At 38.0% G+C, this 23961-nt stretch overlaps 5 protein-coding genes across 7 annotated transcripts; 3 read left to right on the top strand and 2 right to left on the bottom strand.

Moving 5' to 3' along the window:
* Positions 1-1029: 1029 nt before the first annotated feature.
* On the bottom strand, positions 1030-4571 carry LOC108625580 (leucine-rich repeat extensin-like protein 3). 2 transcript variants are annotated; one of them, XM_026814114.1, is made up of 3 exons: positions 3013-4571; positions 2610-2856; positions 1030-1864 (listed from the first exon to the last, which is right to left on the bottom strand). In XM_026814114.1, exons 1-3 carry the CDS (start codon positions 3025-3027, stop codon positions 1410-1412), a joined length of 717 nt encoding a protein of 238 aa, XP_026669915.1. In that variant the 5' UTR covers positions 3028-4571; the 3' UTR covers positions 1030-1409. The 2 variants fall into 2 exon arrangements, with proteins under 2 accessions (XP_026669915.1, XP_026669916.1); XM_026814115.1 differs by having other exon boundaries at positions 1030-1852.
* Positions 4572-4921: 350 nt separating this feature from the next.
* Positions 4922-7486, top strand: LOC108625603 (tetra-peptide repeat homeobox protein 1). Its single transcript, XM_018025704.2, has 4 exons — positions 4922-4936; positions 5147-5343; positions 5414-5609; positions 5849-7486. Exons 1-4 carry the CDS (start codon positions 4922-4924, stop codon positions 6338-6340), a joined length of 900 nt encoding a protein of 299 aa, XP_017881193.1. The 3' UTR covers positions 6341-7486.
* Positions 7487-7526: 40 nt separating this feature from the next.
* On the top strand, positions 7527-9582 carry LOC108625638 (zinc finger protein 62 homolog). 2 transcript variants are annotated; one of them, XM_018025800.2, is made up of 2 exons: positions 7527-7794; positions 7997-9582. In XM_018025800.2, exon 2 carries the CDS (start codon positions 8025-8027, stop codon positions 9567-9569), a length of 1545 nt encoding a protein of 514 aa, XP_017881289.1. In that variant the 5' UTR covers positions 7527-7794; positions 7997-8024; the 3' UTR covers positions 9570-9582. The 2 variants fall into 2 exon arrangements, with proteins under 2 accessions (XP_017881289.1, XP_017881288.1); XM_018025799.2 differs by having other exon boundaries at positions 7988-9582.
* Positions 9583-10062: 480 nt separating this feature from the next.
* Setd3 (SET domain containing 3) lies at positions 10063-23945 on the bottom strand. Its single transcript, XM_018025801.2, has 8 exons — positions 23740-23945; positions 23093-23372; positions 22449-22940; positions 22182-22305; positions 12247-12361; positions 11836-11988; positions 11433-11756; positions 10063-11337 (listed from the first exon to the last, which is right to left on the bottom strand). The coding sequence occupies exons 2-8, from the start codon at positions 23208-23210 to the stop codon at positions 11212-11214; spliced, it is 1452 nt and encodes a 483-aa protein (XP_017881290.1). The 5' UTR covers positions 23211-23372; positions 23740-23945; the 3' UTR covers positions 10063-11211.
* Positions 16153-22001, top strand: LOC108625637 (uncharacterized). Its single transcript, XM_018025798.2, has 2 exons — positions 16153-17090; positions 18727-22001. The coding sequence occupies exons 1-2, from the start codon at positions 16965-16967 to the stop codon at positions 21661-21663; spliced, it is 3063 nt and encodes a 1020-aa protein (XP_017881287.1). The 5' UTR covers positions 16153-16964; the 3' UTR covers positions 21664-22001.
* Positions 23946-23961: the final 16 nt, after the last annotated feature.

Here is a 23961-nt window from a genome sequence, read left to right as displayed (position 1 = left end):
ATAGATATACACTTGTTCCGTGAACGGCAAACTGTTCTTTGGTGTCAAGTGTAACGCCTATCGAGCGAGAAGGTGCATAACAATGTATTAAATATGAGTATTCTATAGATATCTATCACTGGTACACGCTTAAATCGAAAACTTTAGCGTTATTGTCACTTCTACTTGTAATAACGTTTAAAAACTTCAGTACAAATACATTTTTAAATATAAAAATTGGATTTCAACTCGTTAAAAGAATTCTTTAAACACTGTACAGTATAAGTGATTGTACTTATGACTACTCCTCGTTCATTAATTTCAAATGATCGTATGATAATTTATATATTTACTGAACTAATCGACATATAAGTGATGAATTGTATGAAAAATTGATTTCCCAGAAAAAGAAGATTATTTTCTCTAAACGATGTTAATTATCCTTCAACTGAAATCGGTTGCTATTATACTGACGCGTTAATAATAGTAATGTATCCGTGGACGAGTCGTTCAACGAACGCAAGCAGGTAGGAATTAATGAAACAGCCAGAACAATTTATTAAATATTTTTATTAGCTTTAATTCATAATTTGATCAGCTGGAAAGATTGTATAGTTGCACCCTACATTACTTAAGTAAAATGTTTTCAATTGTCAAACTGTAAGTAATAGATAATACGCCTTAGGCAACTTAATCATCAAGTTTCTCGACATTCCCAGACGTTACAAGGGTGAAATGATACCGCGTGTTAATGCAACAAGCGGAGCCATGTTAGCGTGTGACTAATTTATGCCAGTGAAAAATGTATGGGAAGCATCGCGTTGGAAACTTGACCTTTAACACGATTATATGCGCAAACAGAAGTGTCCCCCGTGTAAAAGCCACGCGTTTTAAGTGTGACTTTACACCGATCCATTTCAATTCCACGTAGGTCAAAATATGAATTAATTTACTTACCGTGGCACAAGAGCCAAAAATGTAATCAACATATTGCAATTTTGCCAAAAATAAAAGGAAGAAATCGTATTCCTAATAAATGCATTTATTAATTGTCAGTATACAAAATATTCAAGATTCACAATCATTTTCTTGGCAATATCTGTGCTCAATTCTGTAACATTCTTATCTAGGAGAACTACTATTAGTGATCGACTAGTAACAACGTATCCTTAAAACGGACCAGAACTCCTAAAATTATCTACATTAAGTACATGAACTAACAAAAACTTAACGTTTCTAACGCAAGAACTACCAAAACAACTGGTTTGTAACTTTCAATAAAAAATTACTCCAATTCTTACATTTTCCATATTCTCTTGTAACAGGTTTTCAATTGGAATTTTATAATTTCTCAACCGTACAAAAGCAGCTTAATTCTCAGTAGCTCTTGTGCTAAAATCGAACGTTTAAATTGTGTTCCTAATCAGAGTTTACTTAAACCATCCGTGAGACTTGTGAGCATGGACGGCGACTGGGACGGGATAAGGTTTGGGAACGTGATACGGTACCGCGACGTGGACAGGATAGGGTCTGTCCACGTGGACCACCTTCTCGTAAGGAACCGGGTACGGTTTTGGTACCGGAACCGGAACAGCGACGGGTCGGTCCACTGGAACGTGGATGTGCTTCTCGACCGGCACCGGGACTGGTCTGTCGACGTGCACTATCTTCTCGACGTGAACTGGGTACGGTTTCGGAACTGGGACCGCGAACGGGACCGGAACGGGACGATCCACGTGTACTGGAACAGGTCGATCGACTGGCACCGGCACTGGCACGTGCTTCGTCACGGGAACTGCGACTGGAAACGGATGCGGAACTGGCTGAGGCAGTGGTACCGGAACCGGATGTGGGACTGGCTGAGGTACCGCCACTGGAACACCAGCTATTCGATTAAATCGATCAACAATCGAAAAGTAAACTAGAAACCTTAACACTAATAGAATCGCAATTCGATAAAACACTAAAAGGGAATAGACGAAACATAGCCAGAATTTCTAAAACAGACTATTTTCTTACACTCGATTAGTTGGAGTTAGGCTTTACAAGAATAAGTTTCTTTAGACGTCATATCAGATCTCCACAGGTGTAATGTCACACGAGGCTTTTAAGTATGACTAGTCACTGTGAGCATTGCTGATTATCAATTGAACATAACATTATTTAGGTGTACATGAGTCAATTTTTTCAAGGAGAAGAATGTTTGTTTCCTCATGTAATTGTAAATCTTTTACTTAATCACTATTGTTAGCCTAATTTGTATTCTCTGTTCGATCTGTTTTCGAATTGCTCAAGGCCATCTCCGAAACAATGAATGGAGTCTCTAATTTCACGTTCTTCCTTTCATACTTTTCGAGGCACGTTTCAGCTGTTACTCAAGAGCAATTAAATAGTATCATAAATTTCTTCTCAGTGACGACGAAGTTACTTATTAATTTCAATCAGTACGTTTGTTATTAGACTGTTGTTCAGTTTTTTATGAAAGTGTAAAAATACGTAATCTAGTTGTCAATGTAACCACATTCCCAAATGAGTGTATCAATTTTGATATTAAAACAGTATTATTAGATAAGTAAATTACTTAAACATAAATCAAATGAGTTAATATTATAAATAAAAGATGTACTAACGAGCTGGGTGGATAGCCGGCGGTGGCGGAGGAGCTACTGGAGGTACCGCGGATTCTAGATGTCCACCTAGATCCGGAACGTGTTCCTCGTAGACAGGCGCTGGTTCAGGATGACCGTACAGATTCTCCGGTGGTAAACCGTATCCCAAATTTATAAGTCCTCTTTTGTCATGTTTCTTCACCGTTGATTTGTTCTCCTTCTTGTCAACAGTGATCGCTGCACTGACTGCCAAGATTAACGATAAAACCTACAAACAATAAACGAATTTCATTTTATTATAATTATTTCACTGAAATATGAATCGTAAAAGCTTTATCGCGTGTTAGGAAACTGTGTCAGTTTATCGAGAATCATGTTACTATTCAAAGACTATTTGAGGGAAACAAAGGTAAAAGTTTGATACCAAAATAAATTTCATGCTTAGACCGAGGGAGGTTCCCTGACAGCTGCGTTGCCGAAGAAAAACTGAGTTAGTTCGCTATCGGTGACCCCCATAAGTATTTATAGGGCATCCACGTCGGTGATACATCATCGGTAGGAAGAACTATCGTCATTGTCTTGCTCGCGCTCAATGGACTTTCGCTGCTTCCAATCCTGGGCGATGGCCAAATAGCGGTGGTGACCGCTTTTCTTTCGTTACACCTTAAACCCGAACACGTCTATCCATCCGTTTAGGCCCACACGTTTCACGCTGTTAGGTGCATAAGATAATGAGACCTATCATTTCTCGCTCCGATACGTGTGTTAGAACGTTGCTTCGTTAGCATTGTCGCATCGATATCGTCTTCGAGATCGTTCAGATAGCCGAGCTGCTACAGGTGAAAATTGCCTACCTACGTGAACATTCAAATTAATAAGAATAGCGATGCGTCCAATTCGTGACGTGCCTCCATAGTAGTCGAGTTATGCGACTAGGCGACGCAACGTGACAGTTTCGTTATTTTTTACATCCTGACGGAAGCGTTGTCCATGGTTGGACCAGGGAATACTAATGCTACTTTTGCGCAATTGTAAAATGTGTAGATAGAAGCATCAGCTATATATATTTATATGTATAATACAAAATTTATTATCGTTCTTTCAGTCACACACGTAGAACTCTTCCATTGTCTGTTTTATCACTATGCAATTAATGATGTAAATATTGAAACGATTTTCAATGAAAATACATTTTGAAAATGACTTTAAGAGAATATACGGTGTTAAACCTTTTTGGACCGTACAGATTATTTTTAATGTAAAATAGACTTATTAGTATAAATGCAACAGCAAAAGAACTTCCGAAATCATTGGGTACTTTCTTTTGCATATTCCCTGAATCGAGTCAACGATGATTCGCATCACGTAACGTTTCTGTAACGGCAACAATAAGGATGGCGTTTACTCAACAACGAGATCAACGGAACCAGCCGGTACGGATCCATTTTTTGCAGCTCCAGCTCGTTTCCGCGTTCGCCAGACGCATCCGCGAACTTTCTTAACTTTCATTTTCTAACAGGTACACACGAACTGCTTCTAACGCTTGACCGTTGCCTGTCATTCATTATTCATCGCTGTGAGCGCCGGCGAACGCATAATACTTGACAGCCTGAGACCATAAATGACGAAATACCTGACCGTCGAGTTAGACCGACGGTCTAATACACTTAACCCTTAATCGTTAAGAATTTCAATTAGTCGGCTAGTGGTACAACGACTAGCGAGTTTATTAGATAGCACACGTTTTTTCATAAAAAATTTATAAAATATAAAACGTTCCCCGGTATCTGCTTGAACCATTAGATAGTTTTAATTAAAACGATAGCAACATCAACAGCTAGCTAATCTACGGGATTCAACGATTACGAAATGATAAACTCGTAATTGATCAGAGAGTAAATAAGCTCGTAATCTTGTGTAACATGCGACCGTAGTAAATTCTACTACTTAATGTCATAATTTATAAAATAGAAGCACAAATTGAAAATTTGTAATTAGATTATAAAAAGTTAATCAATAGCCTTTTAATAATAGATAAATTAATGACTATCACTTTTAAATATATTAATAGTGACGTTTTAACAGTTTAAGATTAAAAATATGAGACAGATAAGGCTTTGAACGTGAATCAGATTCTCGATAGTTCGCGATCACTTTCTTCACCGGAAATACAGAACTCGTTGATCAACAAGGTCGAGTTCCTGATTTCATCAAACACGGGAACCTGACTTCGACCATCTGAATCTGTCTATCTATTTATTGGGTTAGAGAGCAAATATATAAAGCTAGCGTTTTCTCGATCCGGAGAACAGTTCTCTCTCAACGAGACCACAATGTCTTTGATCTCGGTAAGGAATCCGATTAAAAAGATATCGTTTAATTAAACGCTACTCCATGCGACGTAGTCTTCAATTTCTTTTTAGTGTCATTTTTTGTTTTGTTTTCTTATATTCTTTTACATGTGCTACTTTTTTTAAATATTAAATCGACTGTACTTGTGCATAGATTTTAACTAATTTGATGTAAACCTGTTGTAACTAGTGTCGGAAATATTTTAGTTGTTCCTGATTGTCTTCTGCGGTTACGCGCTCGCCGCAGAATCAGATGAAACGAAACAGAATAAACGAGGAATTCTTCCCGAAACTGGCGGATGGATAGGAATACCAAATTCATATGCGTACGGTCACGGGCAACCATGGTTGGACCATTCTGGTTGGAAGGGAATTAAGTTACCAGCGTTCGACCTAGCGCACGGGTAATCAAAATGGAAACTGATTCTATATCGAAACTTAAATGCTATCGAGTTGTAATTATCTATTTGTTAGATTATACGGCGGTCTGCCATACGGCAGAGCACCAGCGATTCCTTTGTCATTCGGAAGGACCGACATACTGAAAGTTCCAGTGTATATAACAAAGCACGTTGTCCTGGAGAAGCCAGTTCCCGTTCCGCAGGTGATCCCAGTCCCCGTTGAAAAAATTATTCACAAGCCAGTGCCAATTCCTGTTCCAGTGCCTGAGGTAAGAAATTACAAAAACATTTCATACAAAAAATCTATTAAACATATATATTTTATTTATGACACAAAACATGTATGTACATAATTTCTGTTGAGATCGAGATACGTAAATTATGTATAAAAACATTCATTATTAAGTTATTTTAATTTCGAAACTGGTAATTCATTTCACAGAATGACTTTCACCCAGGGGGTGAAAACGCAAACTGGAAATTACGTGACTGATCATTTGTTTAACAGGCAGTCCCATTTCCGGTAGAACGGCCGATTCCGATACCAGTAAAGCATCCCGTGGCTGTGCCGGTACAACAACCGTATCCAGTCCCGGTGAAACAGGGATTTCCGGTACCAGTACCAGTTCCAGTTCCAGTTCCGGTCCCAGCCCCCATCGGTCCGATCGGACCGATCGGAGCCATCGGACCAGGCCTCGTCCCTGCGGGAGGATACGGCCACGGCGGTCATTTTTATCCACTGTTCCACGGTCATGGTCATGGGCATGGACATTTCCACCACGATTTTCACCATGATTTCGGCCACGGTTTTCACCATGGTTTTGGCCACGGTTTCCATCACGGTCTCGGCCACGATTACGGTCACGGCCATGGTCATGGCTTTGGCCACGGCTACGGCCATGGTCATGGGTTCGGTCACGGCTACGCCCATGGCTACGGCTACCCGGCTCACCATGGCCACGGTCATGGTCATGAACACAAAAAACGAAGCAAAAATTGAAAAGATATAATTATCGAAAGAGGTGGTACAAGTGGCTTTAACACTTTGAGTGTCACGTCAGTCATATAACATTCTGTTCTGACGTGCGTTGCGGAAAATATCACGTACCATTCCGCTGTCACGAAAAATAACACGTCTCCATCACAGCAAGTATCACATTCGTAAGATTATTAGCTGTGAAAAGTACGTTTCGTCTGTTGGTACGCAGACTGATACCTTCGAGTGTAATCTCATAACGAAAAGGAATGCTATTTTTCGTTGCGAAATAATGCGTTGGTATTCGTCACAAAAATCTGAAATTACTTCTTATAGGAAAACGGTGCACGTAATAGAAATGATTCCAATGACCGGAGCTGAAGCAATTTTTGATACATGAACACGTATGTCATTTCACGTGTATATAGTATTGTTATACGTTAATCTAAATTACGATCACTGATATCTGTGCCAATTTTATTAATTTCGCGTGTTTTGTGCATGTTGCACATTTTTTCTCCATATACGATAATAGGTAACGTACATCGTTGCAAGTCAAATATAAGCGAAAAATACCAAAAATTGAAGTTATTCTATTATTTTTGTAAGTAACGTAGAATAGTTTTTATATACTTAAAATTTACTGATACTATTATGGTATTTTATAGCCATATTTTTACACCCATATTACATGTAATGTTGTTTATTTGTTTAATATGTTTAAATAAATATTTTGAGAACAATAAATCTGTTTCATATCATCTCAGTTTGAAAGAGTACATTTCTCTTTAATCAGTAAGGATCAAAATGTAACACGTTCGTCGTATTGTAACGTATATTATATGTACATATACATACGTACTGTACATATACTTATATACTACATGCGTACGCTTAGTCCTGTAGAAGTGTTTCTCAACCTGATATGACGTACGAAAGACAGTCACCTTCGCAGTGAAATTCAATGCAGTATAAAACAAATATATTCTGTCACGAAAGGAGAATCAATTATTTCATACGAAGGACAGCAATTTCTTCGTCCCAGTCATTACACGAATACTTCGAGTAATCTTGGCCTGTGTCGAAAAAATTAAACCAGAAATTGGAAAAATACCGCAATGAGACGTTGAGAGATACTTTCTCGTGTCATCAGTAGCAGCTAGCAGCACGGGCAGCAGCGACTCATATCAGTAGGACGGTTAGACGCGCACCGAGACGTCCTGTCGATGTCGTGTAATCAAAAAACAGCTGATCAAAGCCGTTCGAATATGGATAATATAATGAGGATCGCGGGAGTCACGGTTTCGGTGCGAGAATCCTGAAAAACCGAATTGGCTGGATTCTTATCGTGGTGCGTGTTCCTTTTGTCTGTCTTCTGAGTACATATGTACGTTTTTAAAGAATTCCACGGAGATACAAATCGATTCCTCGTAAGACGGAGGGTGTCCTAAGGAGAGGCCGCATTTAAATGTCCTCACGTGAGTACGCATTTTTTACTTCATAATTGCGGGCGACGATCTTTCAAGAGATTTTGGCTGACTATTGCTTGTTTACGATCGACCATAATAAATGCACACGACGCTGCGAACGAATGAGTGTGAGGTTATACCTGCATCCCATGTAAACAATTAGTGATCGCGGTAAGATTTTATTTCTTTTTATTAATTACAGAAATTACAGATACAAATCGAATTACTGCAAACAGAAGATGTTAACATTGGAAGACCCGGAATGCAAAGATTTTTCGAAAAAAACAATGGAAGATGAGGAAACTAATGAGAAAGGAAACAGTGGAGAAGACTACGAGAGTACCAAGTTCCCGACAGTAAATGGGGAAATACTCAGAACAGTGCTTCTTTCTGCAGGAGATGACGATGATGTTGTACCTCAGGGGGATGATATATCCAGTGAACTTTTATCTATAGACAATGATTCTGAGATTACTAGCGAATCGACAGTTAGCGATTGGGATGACCTAAGAAATGACTCAACCTTTGATTCGTACGATACTTCTGTGCCTAATAACAAAGAGTATTTATTAATAACGCAACTGGAATCGGACAACCAGTTATTGTCAAAGAAACTGAATGATGAACGCCCTCTAACTGAAAATAAATCTAAATCGAAACATTGTTCTAAAAGACGTAATAAAGTATCACTGCTAAGGAAACTAATACCGAAGCATGAACCGATAGTTGAAATAAAGGAAGAAGAATCAATTATCTCCACTGATGTGGAAGAACGAGTGCCAACCATGGAAGAATATGAAGAGCCTTCTATGGAACAACAGAATCTTGAAGATTCTAAAGATAACGTTGCCTGGTTGCAAAACCTCACCCCTTTGCCTTTATATTATACAGAAAAGGGCAAACCTTATTTGAAATGCCCAGCGTGCGGCGCGATGTTTTTTACTTCGAACTCATTCCAAAAGCATTTGTATTCGCACGTGTACAAAGAAGACGACACTTTCGTATGTAATTTTTGTAATTACACGAACACGGAACCCGGGATGTTGTTTAGCCATTTGTCGAAGCACCAGGACCAATGCGAGTTTTGTAACGAAAATTTAATGCGTAAGAATAATTTCGAGAGACACTGGAACATAAGAGCGTCGAATTTCACTATGAAAAGAGATCGTCGCGGAAGATTCGTGTGTACCCTTTGCAAGCTGGTGTTCGATCTGCTACCGCAGTTAGAGAAGCATTGGCTCAAGCACGCATGTAGAAGGGAAAGAAATTACCAATGCAAGGAATGTAGTGGACTGTACGACAGCAGGGAAACGTTGAACAATCACAAATGCATGAAGTGCCCCGTTTGTGGTAAAATTTATGACAGTTTGCAACGACTGAAAGCGCACACGATGTGGACGAAGCACAATCTCAAGTGCCCGATTTGTTCATACGAGTTTATCCTCACCATGGACCATGAAAAGCATTTAGCGCTGCATAGGCAAACATTTAGTTCAATGACCGATTACGAACATTGCTTACAAGCAGCGGACGGCAAGACATTTCAGTGCAATCTTTGTGACAAAATATTTTATGCCGTACCTACGTTAGTTTTGCATCTTCAAGAAGATCACGGGATCGAGAACGTGAAGAAGGAAGTGCTGAAGGACGGAGAGCAAAAGGAGGAATCTATCAGTGATATAATACTCCGTGAATACATAAAAAATAGTTCCGCGAACTTCAGCACTCGAAGCAACAATCTAACTTTAACAAATAATAAGGTCGGGCTGCAAAACGCGCTATGAGAATAAAGCGTGAAAAAAAAGTAAATAACGTGTCGTTGCTAGAAATCAGTCACTCTGTAGCATATATTGAATACAATTAAAAACATGACTGGTAAAACTTATAAATTATATCAATAAGACATTCGACATTATCTGATCAGAAAGTTCTGGGATAAAAACTGTGTAACAGTTTTGCGCCTTCATCTCTCTCTCACACTCTCCCAAATAGACACGTATTACATCTGTATATTTTTCTAACAACCATGTATAATACAGAAACGTCACGCTCACGCAGATACTGTTACGATGATATTATTTTAAAAAATATAATATTAAGAATCTTGTACAATTCCTTTCTGGTAAGATATATAAGTATGTGTATGCCCTGGACCAAGCAAGAGTACGCTGATACTTGTATTAGTCCATGACATATACATATAAAGAACTTTTTGCATCAGATAGCAGGAAGGTAATTTTTCTAGCGGCTAATTAAAATAAAATTATAAACACGTCATGCATTTTCTGCGTTCTGTATTAGAAGAAAATGTAATCCATTTTAAGTTAATGTGGCATTATATTCAGCTGTATCATGTTTGCCCTAATGTTATGGAAAAAAGCATTAGCTATCAGTCCTGCTGTAGCTTTTTGTTAACTTGTTATTAGTCTATGTTATACGCGATTAAATTGATTTCTATATAGTTTTCTTTAAATTACGTTGACATATTTGTTTCTTTATATAATATGTGGTTACCAATGATTTATAAGCGTATTTTATTCGTTTTCGCATTTAATTTTAAGGGTGAACATGATACAATAAGTCTAGTGGCTGAGGAGTATTCTTTGAACTCGCTCGTCATTTTGCTTTTCATACGTACTGTTAGGATTCGACACACAATTATCGATAAAACTTTAACGGCGTATCAGTCGTTTATAAGTCTGATTTCTTGTAGGCCTGTATAATATCGCACAATAGCTTACGCAATGAATTAGATCTCTTTAACTATCTTCTTTAAAAAATAAATATTCATTGAATAGTAACATTTCGTTTGTACACGTTATTCTTATTTTCTCCGTTCTTTCGTTATCAAAGCTGAAATAAAACTATTGTATATTCGTTTAAGCTTTGTAATCGAGGATTGAAAACTCGATTGACGTACGCGAACCGTTCTGTTTGATAGGAAGAAACATCGATTAACGTCAAAAACGTGAACTCGCCAAGTTTTCATCCTTCGAAAACAAGAGCGCGTCTGTCATCAGCACAATGTACGATCATGGAACACGCAATTATGTTGCATTGTATACTTGTTAATACACATACATAATATATATAGTCTGTTCTGTCAATGTTTTATACACTGTAATGTATTTTACACCATTGCTCCCTTTTCTATCTGCTCGCCACGTCTTAGTTTTTAATATCAATGATATATTGCCGAGCACAGTAATAGGGCAGTTGATACATTTATATAAATACGTCTAGCTCCCTATTATTCTCTCCGGCATTATAAATGTGTACGAATTCATCGAATATTAAGTTTCGAGCTCCCGTTTTAACAGCACAGTTTTAAATCAGATCTCTATAAATTAATAGAAAATTCTTTTAGGAATAAGAATAAAAATTTCTCCCTACTCGTTGCGCAGTAAAATTCACTGTTCCAGTTTCTCAAGCTTTGATCCACTGTTCCACGTATTCGAGCGCACCCTGCAGTATTTTCTTTTCCGTTACTCTTAGTTGAATAGCTAATTTCTTGATTTGGGGTAATGTAGTTTCAAGTAGTTGCAGATCTTCCTGTAAGAAAAAGGGAAAGGAGAAAGAAGAGCGTTAAAATTAGAGGAAATGCTTGTTTCGTATTTAATATTACTGTTTGTTAATTTCACTTTCACCTTCAGAGTCGTCGGATAATTAGCAATTAACAGTTGCAGCCTGGTGAGCAAAAATTTTCTGACGTTCTCCTCGACGACAGTTTCCAACGCGCAGTCCACGTGCTTTAAATCGTTAACGCGATCAGACCGAATCCAATGCGCCAGTTCCGCTTTTCGCATACTGAACACTCTCAGAAACGCTAATAACAGATCCGAGATCGGTTCCGTTCCCGGTCTCAATAAAAACTCTCCGACAGACGGTAGATCTAATTTGTTTAATAATTCTATACGCTCCTTTTGAAGGGAATCGGCTTTGCTGATTCCGAGTCGTAATTTAAAACCATCCTATAATGTAATCCATATTCGATCAAAGAACAAAAATTTCGTAAATATAACAGGGAAAGTAATTAGAATAATCACGTACTTGCTTGTTGTCCATATAAACAAATCCCGAATGCACAAAGAAATCGGAATTCGTTCTAGGCCCGTAGCTAATGAATATTTGCTCGCCTTTCTTAAAGTCCCTCAAAGCATAACATTCACAGCAATTCAACGTTTTATTGAAATGCGTGGTAATCTGAAACGAATATTTCTAGTATAAGAAGCTTGTCCATACTACAATTAAGCTGCGGATGTTTATTCAATGTCAAGCGCAATTAAAGCACCTGATTGAATTACTAAAAATCAGCTCAGGAAGTCTGAGGTCTGATATATGAATATTTCAGCTTTAGTATTTTGCGCACTTTTTACGCAGATGCGTTTTTGTACCTTGAAATTATCAAAAAATACATAAACATTCGCAGTTTATTTATAAAACGCACACGGACGAACTCACTATTCCGTCCTCGTGATTGCACATATCCCACATTGGGATTAAAGCGTGGATCATGCGTGCACCGTCCTCGCTTGGAATTAGATTTTGCCTGGTCATTACAGTAGAAACTGCCCAGCTATAATATCAATTGCCAAATTTCATTGTCAGACAACAACATTTTTATACATCGACAATGAACATCATATCCATTAAACCAGTATTATCAATTGCATATATGCATATTGCGATAAAAATATTTATTACAAGAATTTATTTTTATTTTGTTAAACCTGTAAAATTTTTACATTCAATCATATGTTACATGCAAATTCTTAAATTCAAAGTAAGTGGCATTAGTAAAAAGGAGCAGCAAGGAAATGAACAAGATCTCTAAAAAGCTAGATCTCGAGCTAAAAAGATTCCGGGAAGAATCGAATGTTGCAATAATGAAAGTATCCCCGGTGTTAACCACGGAAGTGGTCCTGAAAAAGTGTGCTGGAACGGTGGAAGTGACTTTCGCCTTCGCGAGCGGCACGCTCAGGCTCATGTTTGCCCTGTACACAGCAGCCGCATCTTCTTTTCGGGCAAGAACTTGACCTACAATTCCGGAAATAGAAAATAAAAGAGGATTCATTGCCACCGTCCTCGCACTTTCTCCCTCTCTCTTTCCTCTTCTGTACCCATACCTTCTAAGAAAACATTTGAACAAAATTGTCAGAGGGAAAGACACTAAAGACAGCGTATTGTATGGACATCGGAGACAAAGACTCATAAAATCGCAACGTGGATAATGGAGAAGAGAAAAAAAATGAAATTTAACGATCGCTTTCTAGAACGTACGGTTACGATCCTACGTGTAGTTTGCAGAAAACAAAAATTATCCTTTTATGAGTTTCAGAAAAACGTCATTCTCGGACTGCTTTAAGTACAGTGATAAAAAGCGTGTAACTTCTATTCCCATAAATTGTTAATAAATCTAAGTTATACGGTCACGATCTCTGTGAAAAATAATTCAATAATCGCGAAACAGATTCACTTTTACTAGTTTCTCTTTCTGTCGTTTTCTCGAGATGCCAATCTTTGCGCGAGCAGGAACATCACTTTCTTTGACAGCCTTGTCTATGTAGATCGTCACCGCTGACAAAAGTGGACACTCTGCGGGCAAATGAAAGCCTTGATCGTATTGTCGAGATCGTTCTGGTAGTCGCGTGGCTACTAGATTGCTTTCTCTTACGTAAAAGGAAGAAATCTGTCTCCAGGAACAATTCTGATCAACAGACACAATAAACAATCGACGAAGTCTGTTAACAGTTGCTTGAACAATGCAAATTAAACTGTTTTCGTATACGCTATGCTATATACATTTTGGTATATGGATCACTGAGCTGCTAAATGAATTCAAACTCATGTTATGCAAAAATTACAAGTCTGGCTTTTATGCAAATTCATTCGACTTCACTTCTTACTTATAATTTACACTTTACTGAATTTTTCAATACTCTTTAAAAGAATATCTGTACGAGTTCTAATTCGAAACCAGACACAAGAATTAATTGTTTTCAATGGATGAAAGTCAGCAAGAATAGACAATATTTATCGTGAGACGCAGGAGATAAAATATGTGGGTGAAAACTGAAAGATTTTTTAAGATCTTGAGATATAAACATAACTTAAGTATGTATATGATAAAGAAGACATTAAACCAGTTTTTACCTAGCACCAGGGAAATCGGCGTTCCAAGCGCAACTGCTTTTTTCTTTACGACGTCTATAATAAATAATGTATCGTGAAAGATCGGCGGGCAAGAATAAGGGTAATGCGATTCACTAGATCAGCTGGGAAACTAGAAGCAGGCGGACGCGTTTACGTGATAATAGAAAATTATATCCCGTGGAAAAAGAAACGGGAAAAGGGAACGCTCGGTTCTTGTGCGTAGCAACCCGCCGCGTCGACGCGAGCAGATAAATCGTATGAAAGTTTCAGTCTCGTGTGAAAGTGCACGAGCTCTCCTCTCTCGTTTGTTACCGGAGAACTCCTCTCGAAGCCGGTTCTGCACGAAAACCGATGAACGAACATCAACGATGCGTGCCGACGAACGTAAACGAAAATGACAAAATAAACGAACGGATGATAAAACTGTCAACCTGCATACTCCCGTAGATGATGTTAAAGACTTTTTAATTCAATAGTAAAAGACATAAAACTATTCGAGTTCTATACGAAACGACGTTTTAAAGTATACGCACGTACTTTCTTAATATAAACTTTGCAAACTATATAGATGCACAATTCACAATTCATACGTCAGTATGCAAATGCCCCAGTGAAATAAATGAATGTATAAATTCATTTGCAATGGTAAACAGAAGAGTGAATGATCTGAAAGTTCGGATTGGACAAAGCTCGACTGATGAACGATATCTATAATACATTAAATTCAAAACTATTTGTAAACTGCAACGTGTCGCATTGCTAATCAATGAGAGCGAAGAAGAGTCGGTTAATTAAAGCGGCAGCGACGTGGGTAACGAGAAGAGAGCGTCAACGACGCTGAGAACAAAGGGAAACGAGAATAAAAATGAGACGTTTCGCAATATCTGCTGGAATAGGAAGACACCGCATCGCACTGGCGCGATGCTTCGTGCTACACACCGTGGGGATGGATGCACAGTCCACTGCACGTGGGAAGGTCGTGCTGTGAATCGAAGATCGTGAGATCTAAGTACCGAGGAGCAGACTTTCTATTAGACGGGACAACGAGAGGTTTTGTCGAGTCGCATCGCGAGGCGCAAAGCGCAAAGCTCATTACAAAATTCATTGCTGCTGAGAAAAAAACTGCTATTTATTTGTAACAAAATTGATCAGGACTGAAAAACTGAACGCAATTACGTTTATGCCAGTCACTTTAGTATTACTTTTAAAAAAATACGTAGTACAATTCTCGAAGCAAAAAGTGTTAATTGGATCTTGAATTATCATACACTAACGAAAAAATTGATATTCCATTTTATCTTATACGGTTGATGAAAATTTCATAGCAGAGTAGAGATTATGTAACTAATTATTAGATTAATGATACCGTTAAGTGTAATCTAAAATTCCGTAACAGCTAGCAACGTGAGAAAAATTCTCGTTTGCAGTATCTTCATCACTTTCGTAATGGATGTACTGTAGCTGTTCCTATGAAACGCTCTTTAATCAGGTCCTAAGATCAAATTCTTTTGGTTACATAAAGATATCGTTAACTCTTTCCAAGCTAACAATTCAATTCTTGGAAGCTCAATGTAGTTTAACTTTTTTACCTCATGTAATAAACGTAAAATCAATTAGGTTTAAACAACATTATAAACACGTTCTATCGTGTCCATTTTAGATGCATATGTAGAATTTTGATGGATTACGTAAAGACGGTATTATTCGACAGTATTTTGCGATCTCTTCCAATTAGAAGACCCGGAATAAGAAATCATTAAACAATTCGCCTAGCAGTTTTTTCATTCGAAGTAAATTCACAGCACACAATAATAATAGAAACTTTCCACCCAGTAAAAGGCAATCAATTATATAATACGCCGATATAAATCTTTATTTACATTTTATAAAAATCAGATTACTGCATGTGCACTGGAAAAACGGTAGAAGTTAACAGACTGTATTCTTTGCTAGTCTCGATTCTTTTCCGTGCAAAAGAAAAATAGAATTTCACGCGAAACAGCATCTTCCGGGCTCGCGATCGAATCTATCGAACCGTGTCTCGATTCTTAACGGAACGCAGGATCTTCCTCTACCCTCTGCTCCTCAACACCTTTCCCTTCCTGTACCCAGGACGTGGATTTGCTTTGTCCCAGAGGCAGAAACCGCGATAAAATTCATCCTCCATAATCCGGCGATGGCCCCGGTTAGGCTGACGGGGAGAGCGTCCAACGTTTTAGTAGAAGACTGCTCTCGAGTTTCACCGACTTACTTAGGACCATGCACGGAGAAAACCGGCGTCAGTCCGCGAGAACGATTTGTCGAGCGTGGTAGAACGCGTGCCGCTTCGAAAACACGCACATAATCGAAAGAGAGATTCACAAGATTCAACACTGTGAATCCGGACGACACATACCTAATGATATTTCGCGATCGTTCGTGACTATAAACGTGTAATAACGTGTAATCGCTAAACATTAAAAATATTAAATAATCGAATCATTATATACCAAATAAAAATAAACACATTTTCGAGACATTTAGACGACTGTCCTAAATTAATTGTCAAATCAAGTGGAAAGTATATTCTCGAGTATACGAGAGTAGAAAAATTCCCGGAGATTTTCATACGAAACTAATAAATTATTTATTAAATGGAAAGTGAATGAACATACAATTTCTTGTGCTCTTGCATTATACGTTGCTAAGTTAATTTATGTGATAAGAGTTCAACGAATGAAACACGTGAAAAGAGCAAAAATAATTATAAGAGTACCTGAAGAGACGAGATTGGCGGTGCGGTAATTAAGGACCTGAAGAGAGAAACAAAAGGTTCTGTATGAGCCCTGAGGGAATCTTCGGCCTGTGCAACAGGAAGAACGCGATTTTCGTTATCCTGTGTACAGCTGCGATCTGCGTGCACCTGTTCAGTGAAGAAACCGAAGTGAAAACAGTGGAGGAAATTAATCACGGCAACGTGGAGGAGCTACAAGAGAGCTGGTGTTTCGACGACGAGGAATTGTCCCTGTTTCGATCGCATTGCAACGATGTGGAGAACATTTTATCTGCTTTCGTTGATGCTTTTCACGTTCGATTTCCCTCGTGATAGCCTCGCCAAACCAGAGCGCGTTCAAGCCGACCTCGTTAAGCAAGATGATGATCCGAACTTTCGGGTAAGGAAGGAGGAACTATAAATTATTCGTTTGCCCGAATTTTTCACTACTTTATTTGAAGAGCTCCCCTAAAATCGAATATATAAAACCGAAAATATAAAACCTGATATTACTATGCTTGACACAATTCGATAATAGTTAAACGTCCTTTAAGTGAATGTGCAATTTGCTTGATTAATAGGTCATTTCTTCTTTGATTTTTCTTGTCGAGATAGATACACGTGTTATACAATGGTTGAGACCTCTCATCAACAGACACGTGTAAAAACATTTAACGCTAACATTATACAAATATGCAAAATAATGTGAATGACAGATTACAATTAATTCGACGTACTACATATATTCCCTCGGGAAACATTTAACATTTGCTAAGAATTCTTAAATATACTTGAAAAGATTATTTCAGGAAGTTACTGAGAATTTGTTTTTAAGGAAAACGGTAACTCAGCCGGCATACAGCAAGCATTCAGCGACTGCCTTCGTGTCGCGGCAAGTTACGTTTATAAAAATATTCCTGGTTATTTCTCGCATATTTATGACGAAAGCAAAATGTCAAAACGTTCGTTAACGCGGGTAAAGCGAAAAAACTGGCTATGTGATAGCATGTGAACCGCCAGAAAGAGAAAGCTGCCACAGAGCACGGAAAGTTCGAGACTTTGTAAACATTTTATCATACATATTTTCATATAAATATTGTTTAGTCTACACATATATTATATATATTATATAATATATATTAGATAAGAAAGAACGACTTGGCAGAAAATAAGGATTACATACAACGAATGCATAATGCTTACTCATGTCACATTTATAAATTATTCTAGTTAGTTAGGTGTGAATTACCATACTTACATCAACCGATTAAACACGCGATTAATGTAATAGGAGCAAATCCTTGAAAACGTGACTACAATATCGTTTGTTAGTTCGAAATACCAATAAAAAAGAAAAGAAAGGGCAATTTATTCCACTTTTTTTACATTCCAAGATTAAGCCTACGTCTTTAGAATTTTTTGTTATCAAAGAAAAAAATGGTTCTTTTTAAATATAGGCAGCTCTGGTTACGATCAGAAAGAATTCGCATGGAAAGAATGACGCTCTTGTGTCAGGTCTTACGCGTGAATGGACGTTCGCAAAAGTAAGAGGGAACAAAATTATCGAGATGTTTCTACGATGAAATGCAACGAAGCTTTCTGGAATTCGTTGCCCGTATGCGAAGGCCAATTTAATTTTAAAAACATAAGAAACTTTGTGTGTGGATAGGAAATGTTATCTATGCATGTTAAAAACGAGTACATAAATACGTACGTCATAGATCAGACGAATCTAAAGAAAAAAAATTACACTAATTAAACGCATTTTTTCCCCTTGTTCCGCTCCATCCTTGTACCTCATACGATTGCACGAATTACATTTAAACTTTCCATTTTTATAGTCACTGAACTTTGCCCATTAATTACTGATTCGCAATATTCGCATTGCTCGCGCGTATTGATTTGATAATCGAATTGAAAGTACAATCGGATTTTAAAAATACTTTCAGGCTTGTAATGTCGACGAGCATATATAAAAAAAGAATTACGTTTAGAGATAAAACGAAAATACTTATATGCGATTTAACGGTTTTCAGGTGGAAGTACGAAGTCAGTCGGACGTTGGGAGGGAAAACACGGGTGAAGTGGTTGGTAAATGGCGAAATAACGGCGAAGCCCTGGAACCGAAATGGCGAGACGGAGACACGGTTCCCTTGCTTCCGTTTTCCCAATATACTCGCTACACCGGGGACGAGATAGAAAATAGTGAGGAAGAGGATAACTACGATCATCGTGGGTCAAATTATCCTCCGAAGAATGGGCGACAAAATTCGCTCCGTTTGAGAAACAATCCTAGACTGTCTTACAAAAGTTACGGTGACTATGAATCGATAGAAAGCAGACGTGGATACCGCGATCGAGAACGAGAACGCGAAGACATCTCGCCGCGAAAGAGAAATCGGCCCTGGATCAGCGAAAACGCGGCTACTATCAAGGAGACTGGCAGCAGAAAGGAACAACAAAGTACAGAAATAAAGGAAGATAGAGAGATACCAGCGATGAGATATCGAGAAGCTTTCCAAGTACGTCCAAATGAATACGAGCACGAATTCAGCGATGATGAGTATTTAAAGCCCCGGCCGCGGAAGAGGAGACCTCCACAAAATTACGAATTCGCTCTGGCAGAGAACGAAACGACGTACAACAATTCTGGAACTTGGCTCCGGGCAGACGATCGACAGAGCGCATCCGAATCAACGACTAAAAATGCCATGGAATTGAAATCTTTGTTGAAGATGCAACAAGAAGAAGGTTTAAGTTTATCGGAAATACTTCAACAAAGAAATCTAACTTTAAACGATCTTCTAAAAGGTAAAGCCGACGTAATTAACGCTTTAAAGATGAAAGATGTTGATAAGACCGAGGATTATATCGTAGAAGTGGAGGTGACGACGAACTCATTAGCGAAAGTTTCCGCTTCTACTACGAAGAAACCGGAATTGGCTGTTTCGGAGTTCATCAAGCTAAAAGATTCTCAGGACAAAGAATTCATGATTTCGATCGGCACAATGAGTCCTGTTTTGCGTAATGATCCCACGAGAGGGTCCTCGGTTGGAACGAGCCAGGATGAGCCGCGTTTAGAAACTACAAATGCAACGATTGGAAAATCGATTCTACTTAGCGTCGATTCCTATGCAGATCCGCGGAGCAAAGTCGCGGTTACGACACAAATGCCGTTGCCGATTGCAACGAATGCTATGGAACTGTTGCAAGCCAACGATGCCACCGTGAAATCACGGGACGGTGGTGAAATCAAAGCGGACAATTTAGACGAAGACGAAATCATGGAATTCTCCGATTTCACCGATTACAAGAAGGGAGGAAACGGCATGTCTCCTGTTTGGTTGATGATGAAAGACGGTAAACCCCCGTTAAAAGATGCTAAGATCCGTGTCGAAGACGGAGGTTCGACATTAAGTATAGAGAAAATATTAAGTCCGACGGAACGTTCGAAACCAACGAATAATCTCTCGAATCCTGAAAACAAAAGGCACTCGGTTGAGAGAACTAAGAAGGTCGAGGATAAAGATCAAATGGTGAATGCCAAATACTCCACTGAAGGGGATTATAATACTTCTTCTGAGAAAGATTATCAGAATGATGCACCGATGTATTACGATTTAGAGTACAGCACACAAATCAGTAGTTCTACCGATGAGAACGATATGAGAAAACTAATAATACAAGAAATAGAATCTGCGTTGAACGCAATGTCTCGTGAAGAAAACATCACGGTAGAGAATAGTCAACCGGCTACCAAGCCCTTGTCTGTTGTAAATGAAAGCGACGATAATTTAAAGAATCATCAAAACATAAATACGTCTGAGAAAAAGAGTTATGATGAAATTATATCGGAAGTGGAACCTGAAGCTCGAGCGGAAATTTTTGAGCTGTTCGCTTCAGGATCCGCGGGAAAAAGATTGGAGCGTCTTCTTAAGTCGAGGAACATGAGTTTAGAAGAACTCATCGCGTTGAGACAGAGGGGATCCAGTAAAGTTCATTTGGCAGAAGTATCACGGATCAGAACGCAGAAAGTAACCACTGTCTCCCCACGTGCAGAAGTTTTTGGCGAGAGTAGATATATCATTAAACACGAAGACAATTTCAATAAAGGAACGGGCAATGATGTATCACAGTCGACAGAAAATGTGAACAGTGATTTAACAAATCCAGTTCGTTCCGCAGAAAGTACAACTGAACAATACCTGCCTAGTTTAGAATCAATATTCAGTAACGACAATACAGACCATAACATTGATAGCGTTACAAAGAAAGATGAAAATAAGACAACCGAGGAAGGACATCGTACAGTTCAAATCGTTGATCTGTTAACAACTTTCGGTTCCATGCCATTCATGAAAAACATTCAGAAAGACCGTGCGGGTCAGTATAACAGCGAAGACGAAAAAAGCCTTTTGCAAAACAGCAATATTGGTGTGGTGCTCATAGACAAGGAAGCGGAAACCATAAGTATAAACGATAGTTCAAATTTGATGGAATCCGGCTTCGTTAAGGAAATCGTAAAGGAGGAGCCAAATTCTATCGACATCCAGACATTGTACAGTGAAACGAATGACATCCTCAGAGAGAATAAAGAGAAGAACGAAAATGGAAAGATCTTCTCGAAGGTGAAACCCAGCATAATAGCAAGTGGCGCTATTCTTGGCGTCACTCTCGTAGTTTTCCTAGGAATATTCATCATTTGTAGGATTCGGCAAAAGCAGAAGTACAGATATAGAAATACATTCTCCAGGGCAGTATTTCAAGGACCAATGTTGACGGCTAGAAAGCTGTCGAATTCGAGTAGCTTGAGTACCGTCATGGTAAACGTGGTGGCCACTTCGACGGCAAAAAGGCCAGACAAAACTGAGGCTCAAGAAACAGTAAAAGAAATAGATTCCAGGGCCGATATCGATAATGACTCGCTGGACGCAAATGACAGCTGGGAAACCATACCTGACTACATGAAATAAAACGAACTAAATGCATACCTAAAGTACCTACGTGTATCCTTTTAGGAAAACAGCAGTATTCTCGTATTAATGTTAAGTGTAGTTTTACACTATGGAAACATTAAGAATATATTGTATGAGTTTTGAAACCACTCTATTATCAGTGAAAAGCGTGGGTTATATAATAGAAATATAATGTTCATTGATCAGTCAACGTTTTTATGACAACAAATCTATAGACTGGTTTAGCAGACGTGGGCGTTTGTACATACTATTGTATAGAGTTTCAAATAAATATTATTCTAATTACTGGTAGAATGCAGCGTAATTTATAATTATAAATTAATGTAATTTTATTAAAAGTGAAACATTTCTGAGGCATTTAAAAAATTTGTCAGATCAGAAAAAGCAGTAGATTTTTATAATTGTTAAGCTGTCTTTTATATAGGTAAAGCAAAAATATATTTATTTATACAAATATCATAAGTAAAATAAAGTATGTTTTATATAAAACAGGAAAGTGACATTTCAGTACTTACCAGTATCTCTCGTAAGTGAAAACATCCCTGAGTATAGCAGACACGGCATTATTATTGTTTTGAAACACCTTATTAAAATAGGAATACTGTCTTGCGATATTTCGGCACTGCTTCAAGGCAACCTCTGCAATAGAGATATACGAAAATTCTATATTTTATTTACTTGTTTCAATAAAAAAACAAATTATAAATTAAAATGAACTTAAAATGAAGCATTAAAATATTTTTGAACTATGCTTATTTTATTGAATTTGAATGGATCTTTACCTAGAGTAGGACTGCCTTTGAGTTCAATCATATCAGCAGCAGTCATGTATAGCACAGTTGTGTATGTAGTAGGAAGAATATCCAAATAAGGCTTCCATTTCGAATTCTCTTTGTGTCTTTCAATGAGAAGTGCAATCGCGAGCGCTACTTGTGGCATATGTTGTATCAGAGGATCATTTTGAAGAGCAATCAACTCTGGGGCTGCATTGTGTATACTGAAAATGAGTGCTCTAGGTATCCTTAGAATCAGTTCATTCTCTTGGAAATTATATTCAGCTTTTAATCCCAAATCGTATTTAGGAAATTCAGCAACGCTTGTACCATCTATATTCGCACCATTCTCTTTAAGCCAATTTATAAATTGTCCAATCCCCTGGGACCGTTTCGGCGACTCCGTCTTCATGTCCTCCAACCGTTTAACCTTCTCCAAAATTGTTGATATCTCCACATAATTGTCCCATAATTGTGTCACGTACGCTGAATTAATGCTCACTGTTTGAAAAAAAAATAACAGTCATTACTTTATCGAAGCAAAGTGTGTACCATGTAGAATTTAGTCACGAAATCAGTTTGTACAAACGTTTCACAAAATGATCTATGTATGTGTACGGTATAAGAATTGTATTAATGAAAAGCGTACTCACGGACGAACAATTTTTCGCACAAGTCATTTATTTCGTTTCTTTTCGTCAACGACAATTGCCTTTGATGAGAAACGTGTTGTTTACTTTTGGACGATCCGTGAGATTTTCTTCTGCCCATGTTTGTACTATCTCACAGCAGTTTCGTGACTTCCCCACGCATTTAGATGCATTATAATGCGTAACGCGCGCCCACGACTGGCAGGAATAAACACTTTTCGCCGAAACGAAAATAGAACGTCCGACGATCAGAGTCCACAATCTCAGGTTCAGGCAACATAACCTCGAAAATCGTAGAAAGAGAAGTTAGGTTATTTATATATATGTATATATATACACGCACGTTGTCTCTGTCTTTCTTTGTGTATATATATGAGCCACGAGCCACAAACTCTATTGTATTTTATTGATTTTCAATTTCTATCAGAGGTCACCTACTTTCGGAATTACTGCAAAATTCGTTTTTAATCATTTTGCCTTTCAAAATAGTGCATGTTCTATTGTCATTTTGTGGAATGAACTTTCGACCGTAAAGTCAATCGTACAATCATATCGATATGTAAAATATAAAATGACATTTATTCAACGATTTATAATTTACACGATTCGTCTTTTGATGTGATACGATATTTTTTTACAAAAACACATACCTGTGTGTTACATTATCAATTATACATAAAAACGTACATACATACATATGTGTATGTATGAGAGTTGATCGGTTCATGATCACCGACTCATCTCTGATAAAAGTTATACTGCGGTTTCTGTACACAATTTGTCACGATTATAACGATATGAAATAATAATAATATAAAAATTATGAAGTAGAATATCTGAATGAAGTATAAATAAAACAAATTTTGCTTTTT

This window comes from Ceratina calcarata, unplaced genomic scaffold, assembly GCF_001652005.2.
Source record: "Ceratina calcarata isolate Rehan_Ccalc_2016 unplaced genomic scaffold, ASM165200v1 scaffold368.2, whole genome shotgun sequence".
In the NCBI taxonomy this organism is placed as follows: Eukaryota; Metazoa; Arthropoda; class Insecta; order Hymenoptera; family Apidae; genus Ceratina; species Ceratina calcarata.
Note: the sequence above shows the minus strand (reverse complement) of the source record. Positions and strands in the feature narration are given on the sequence as shown.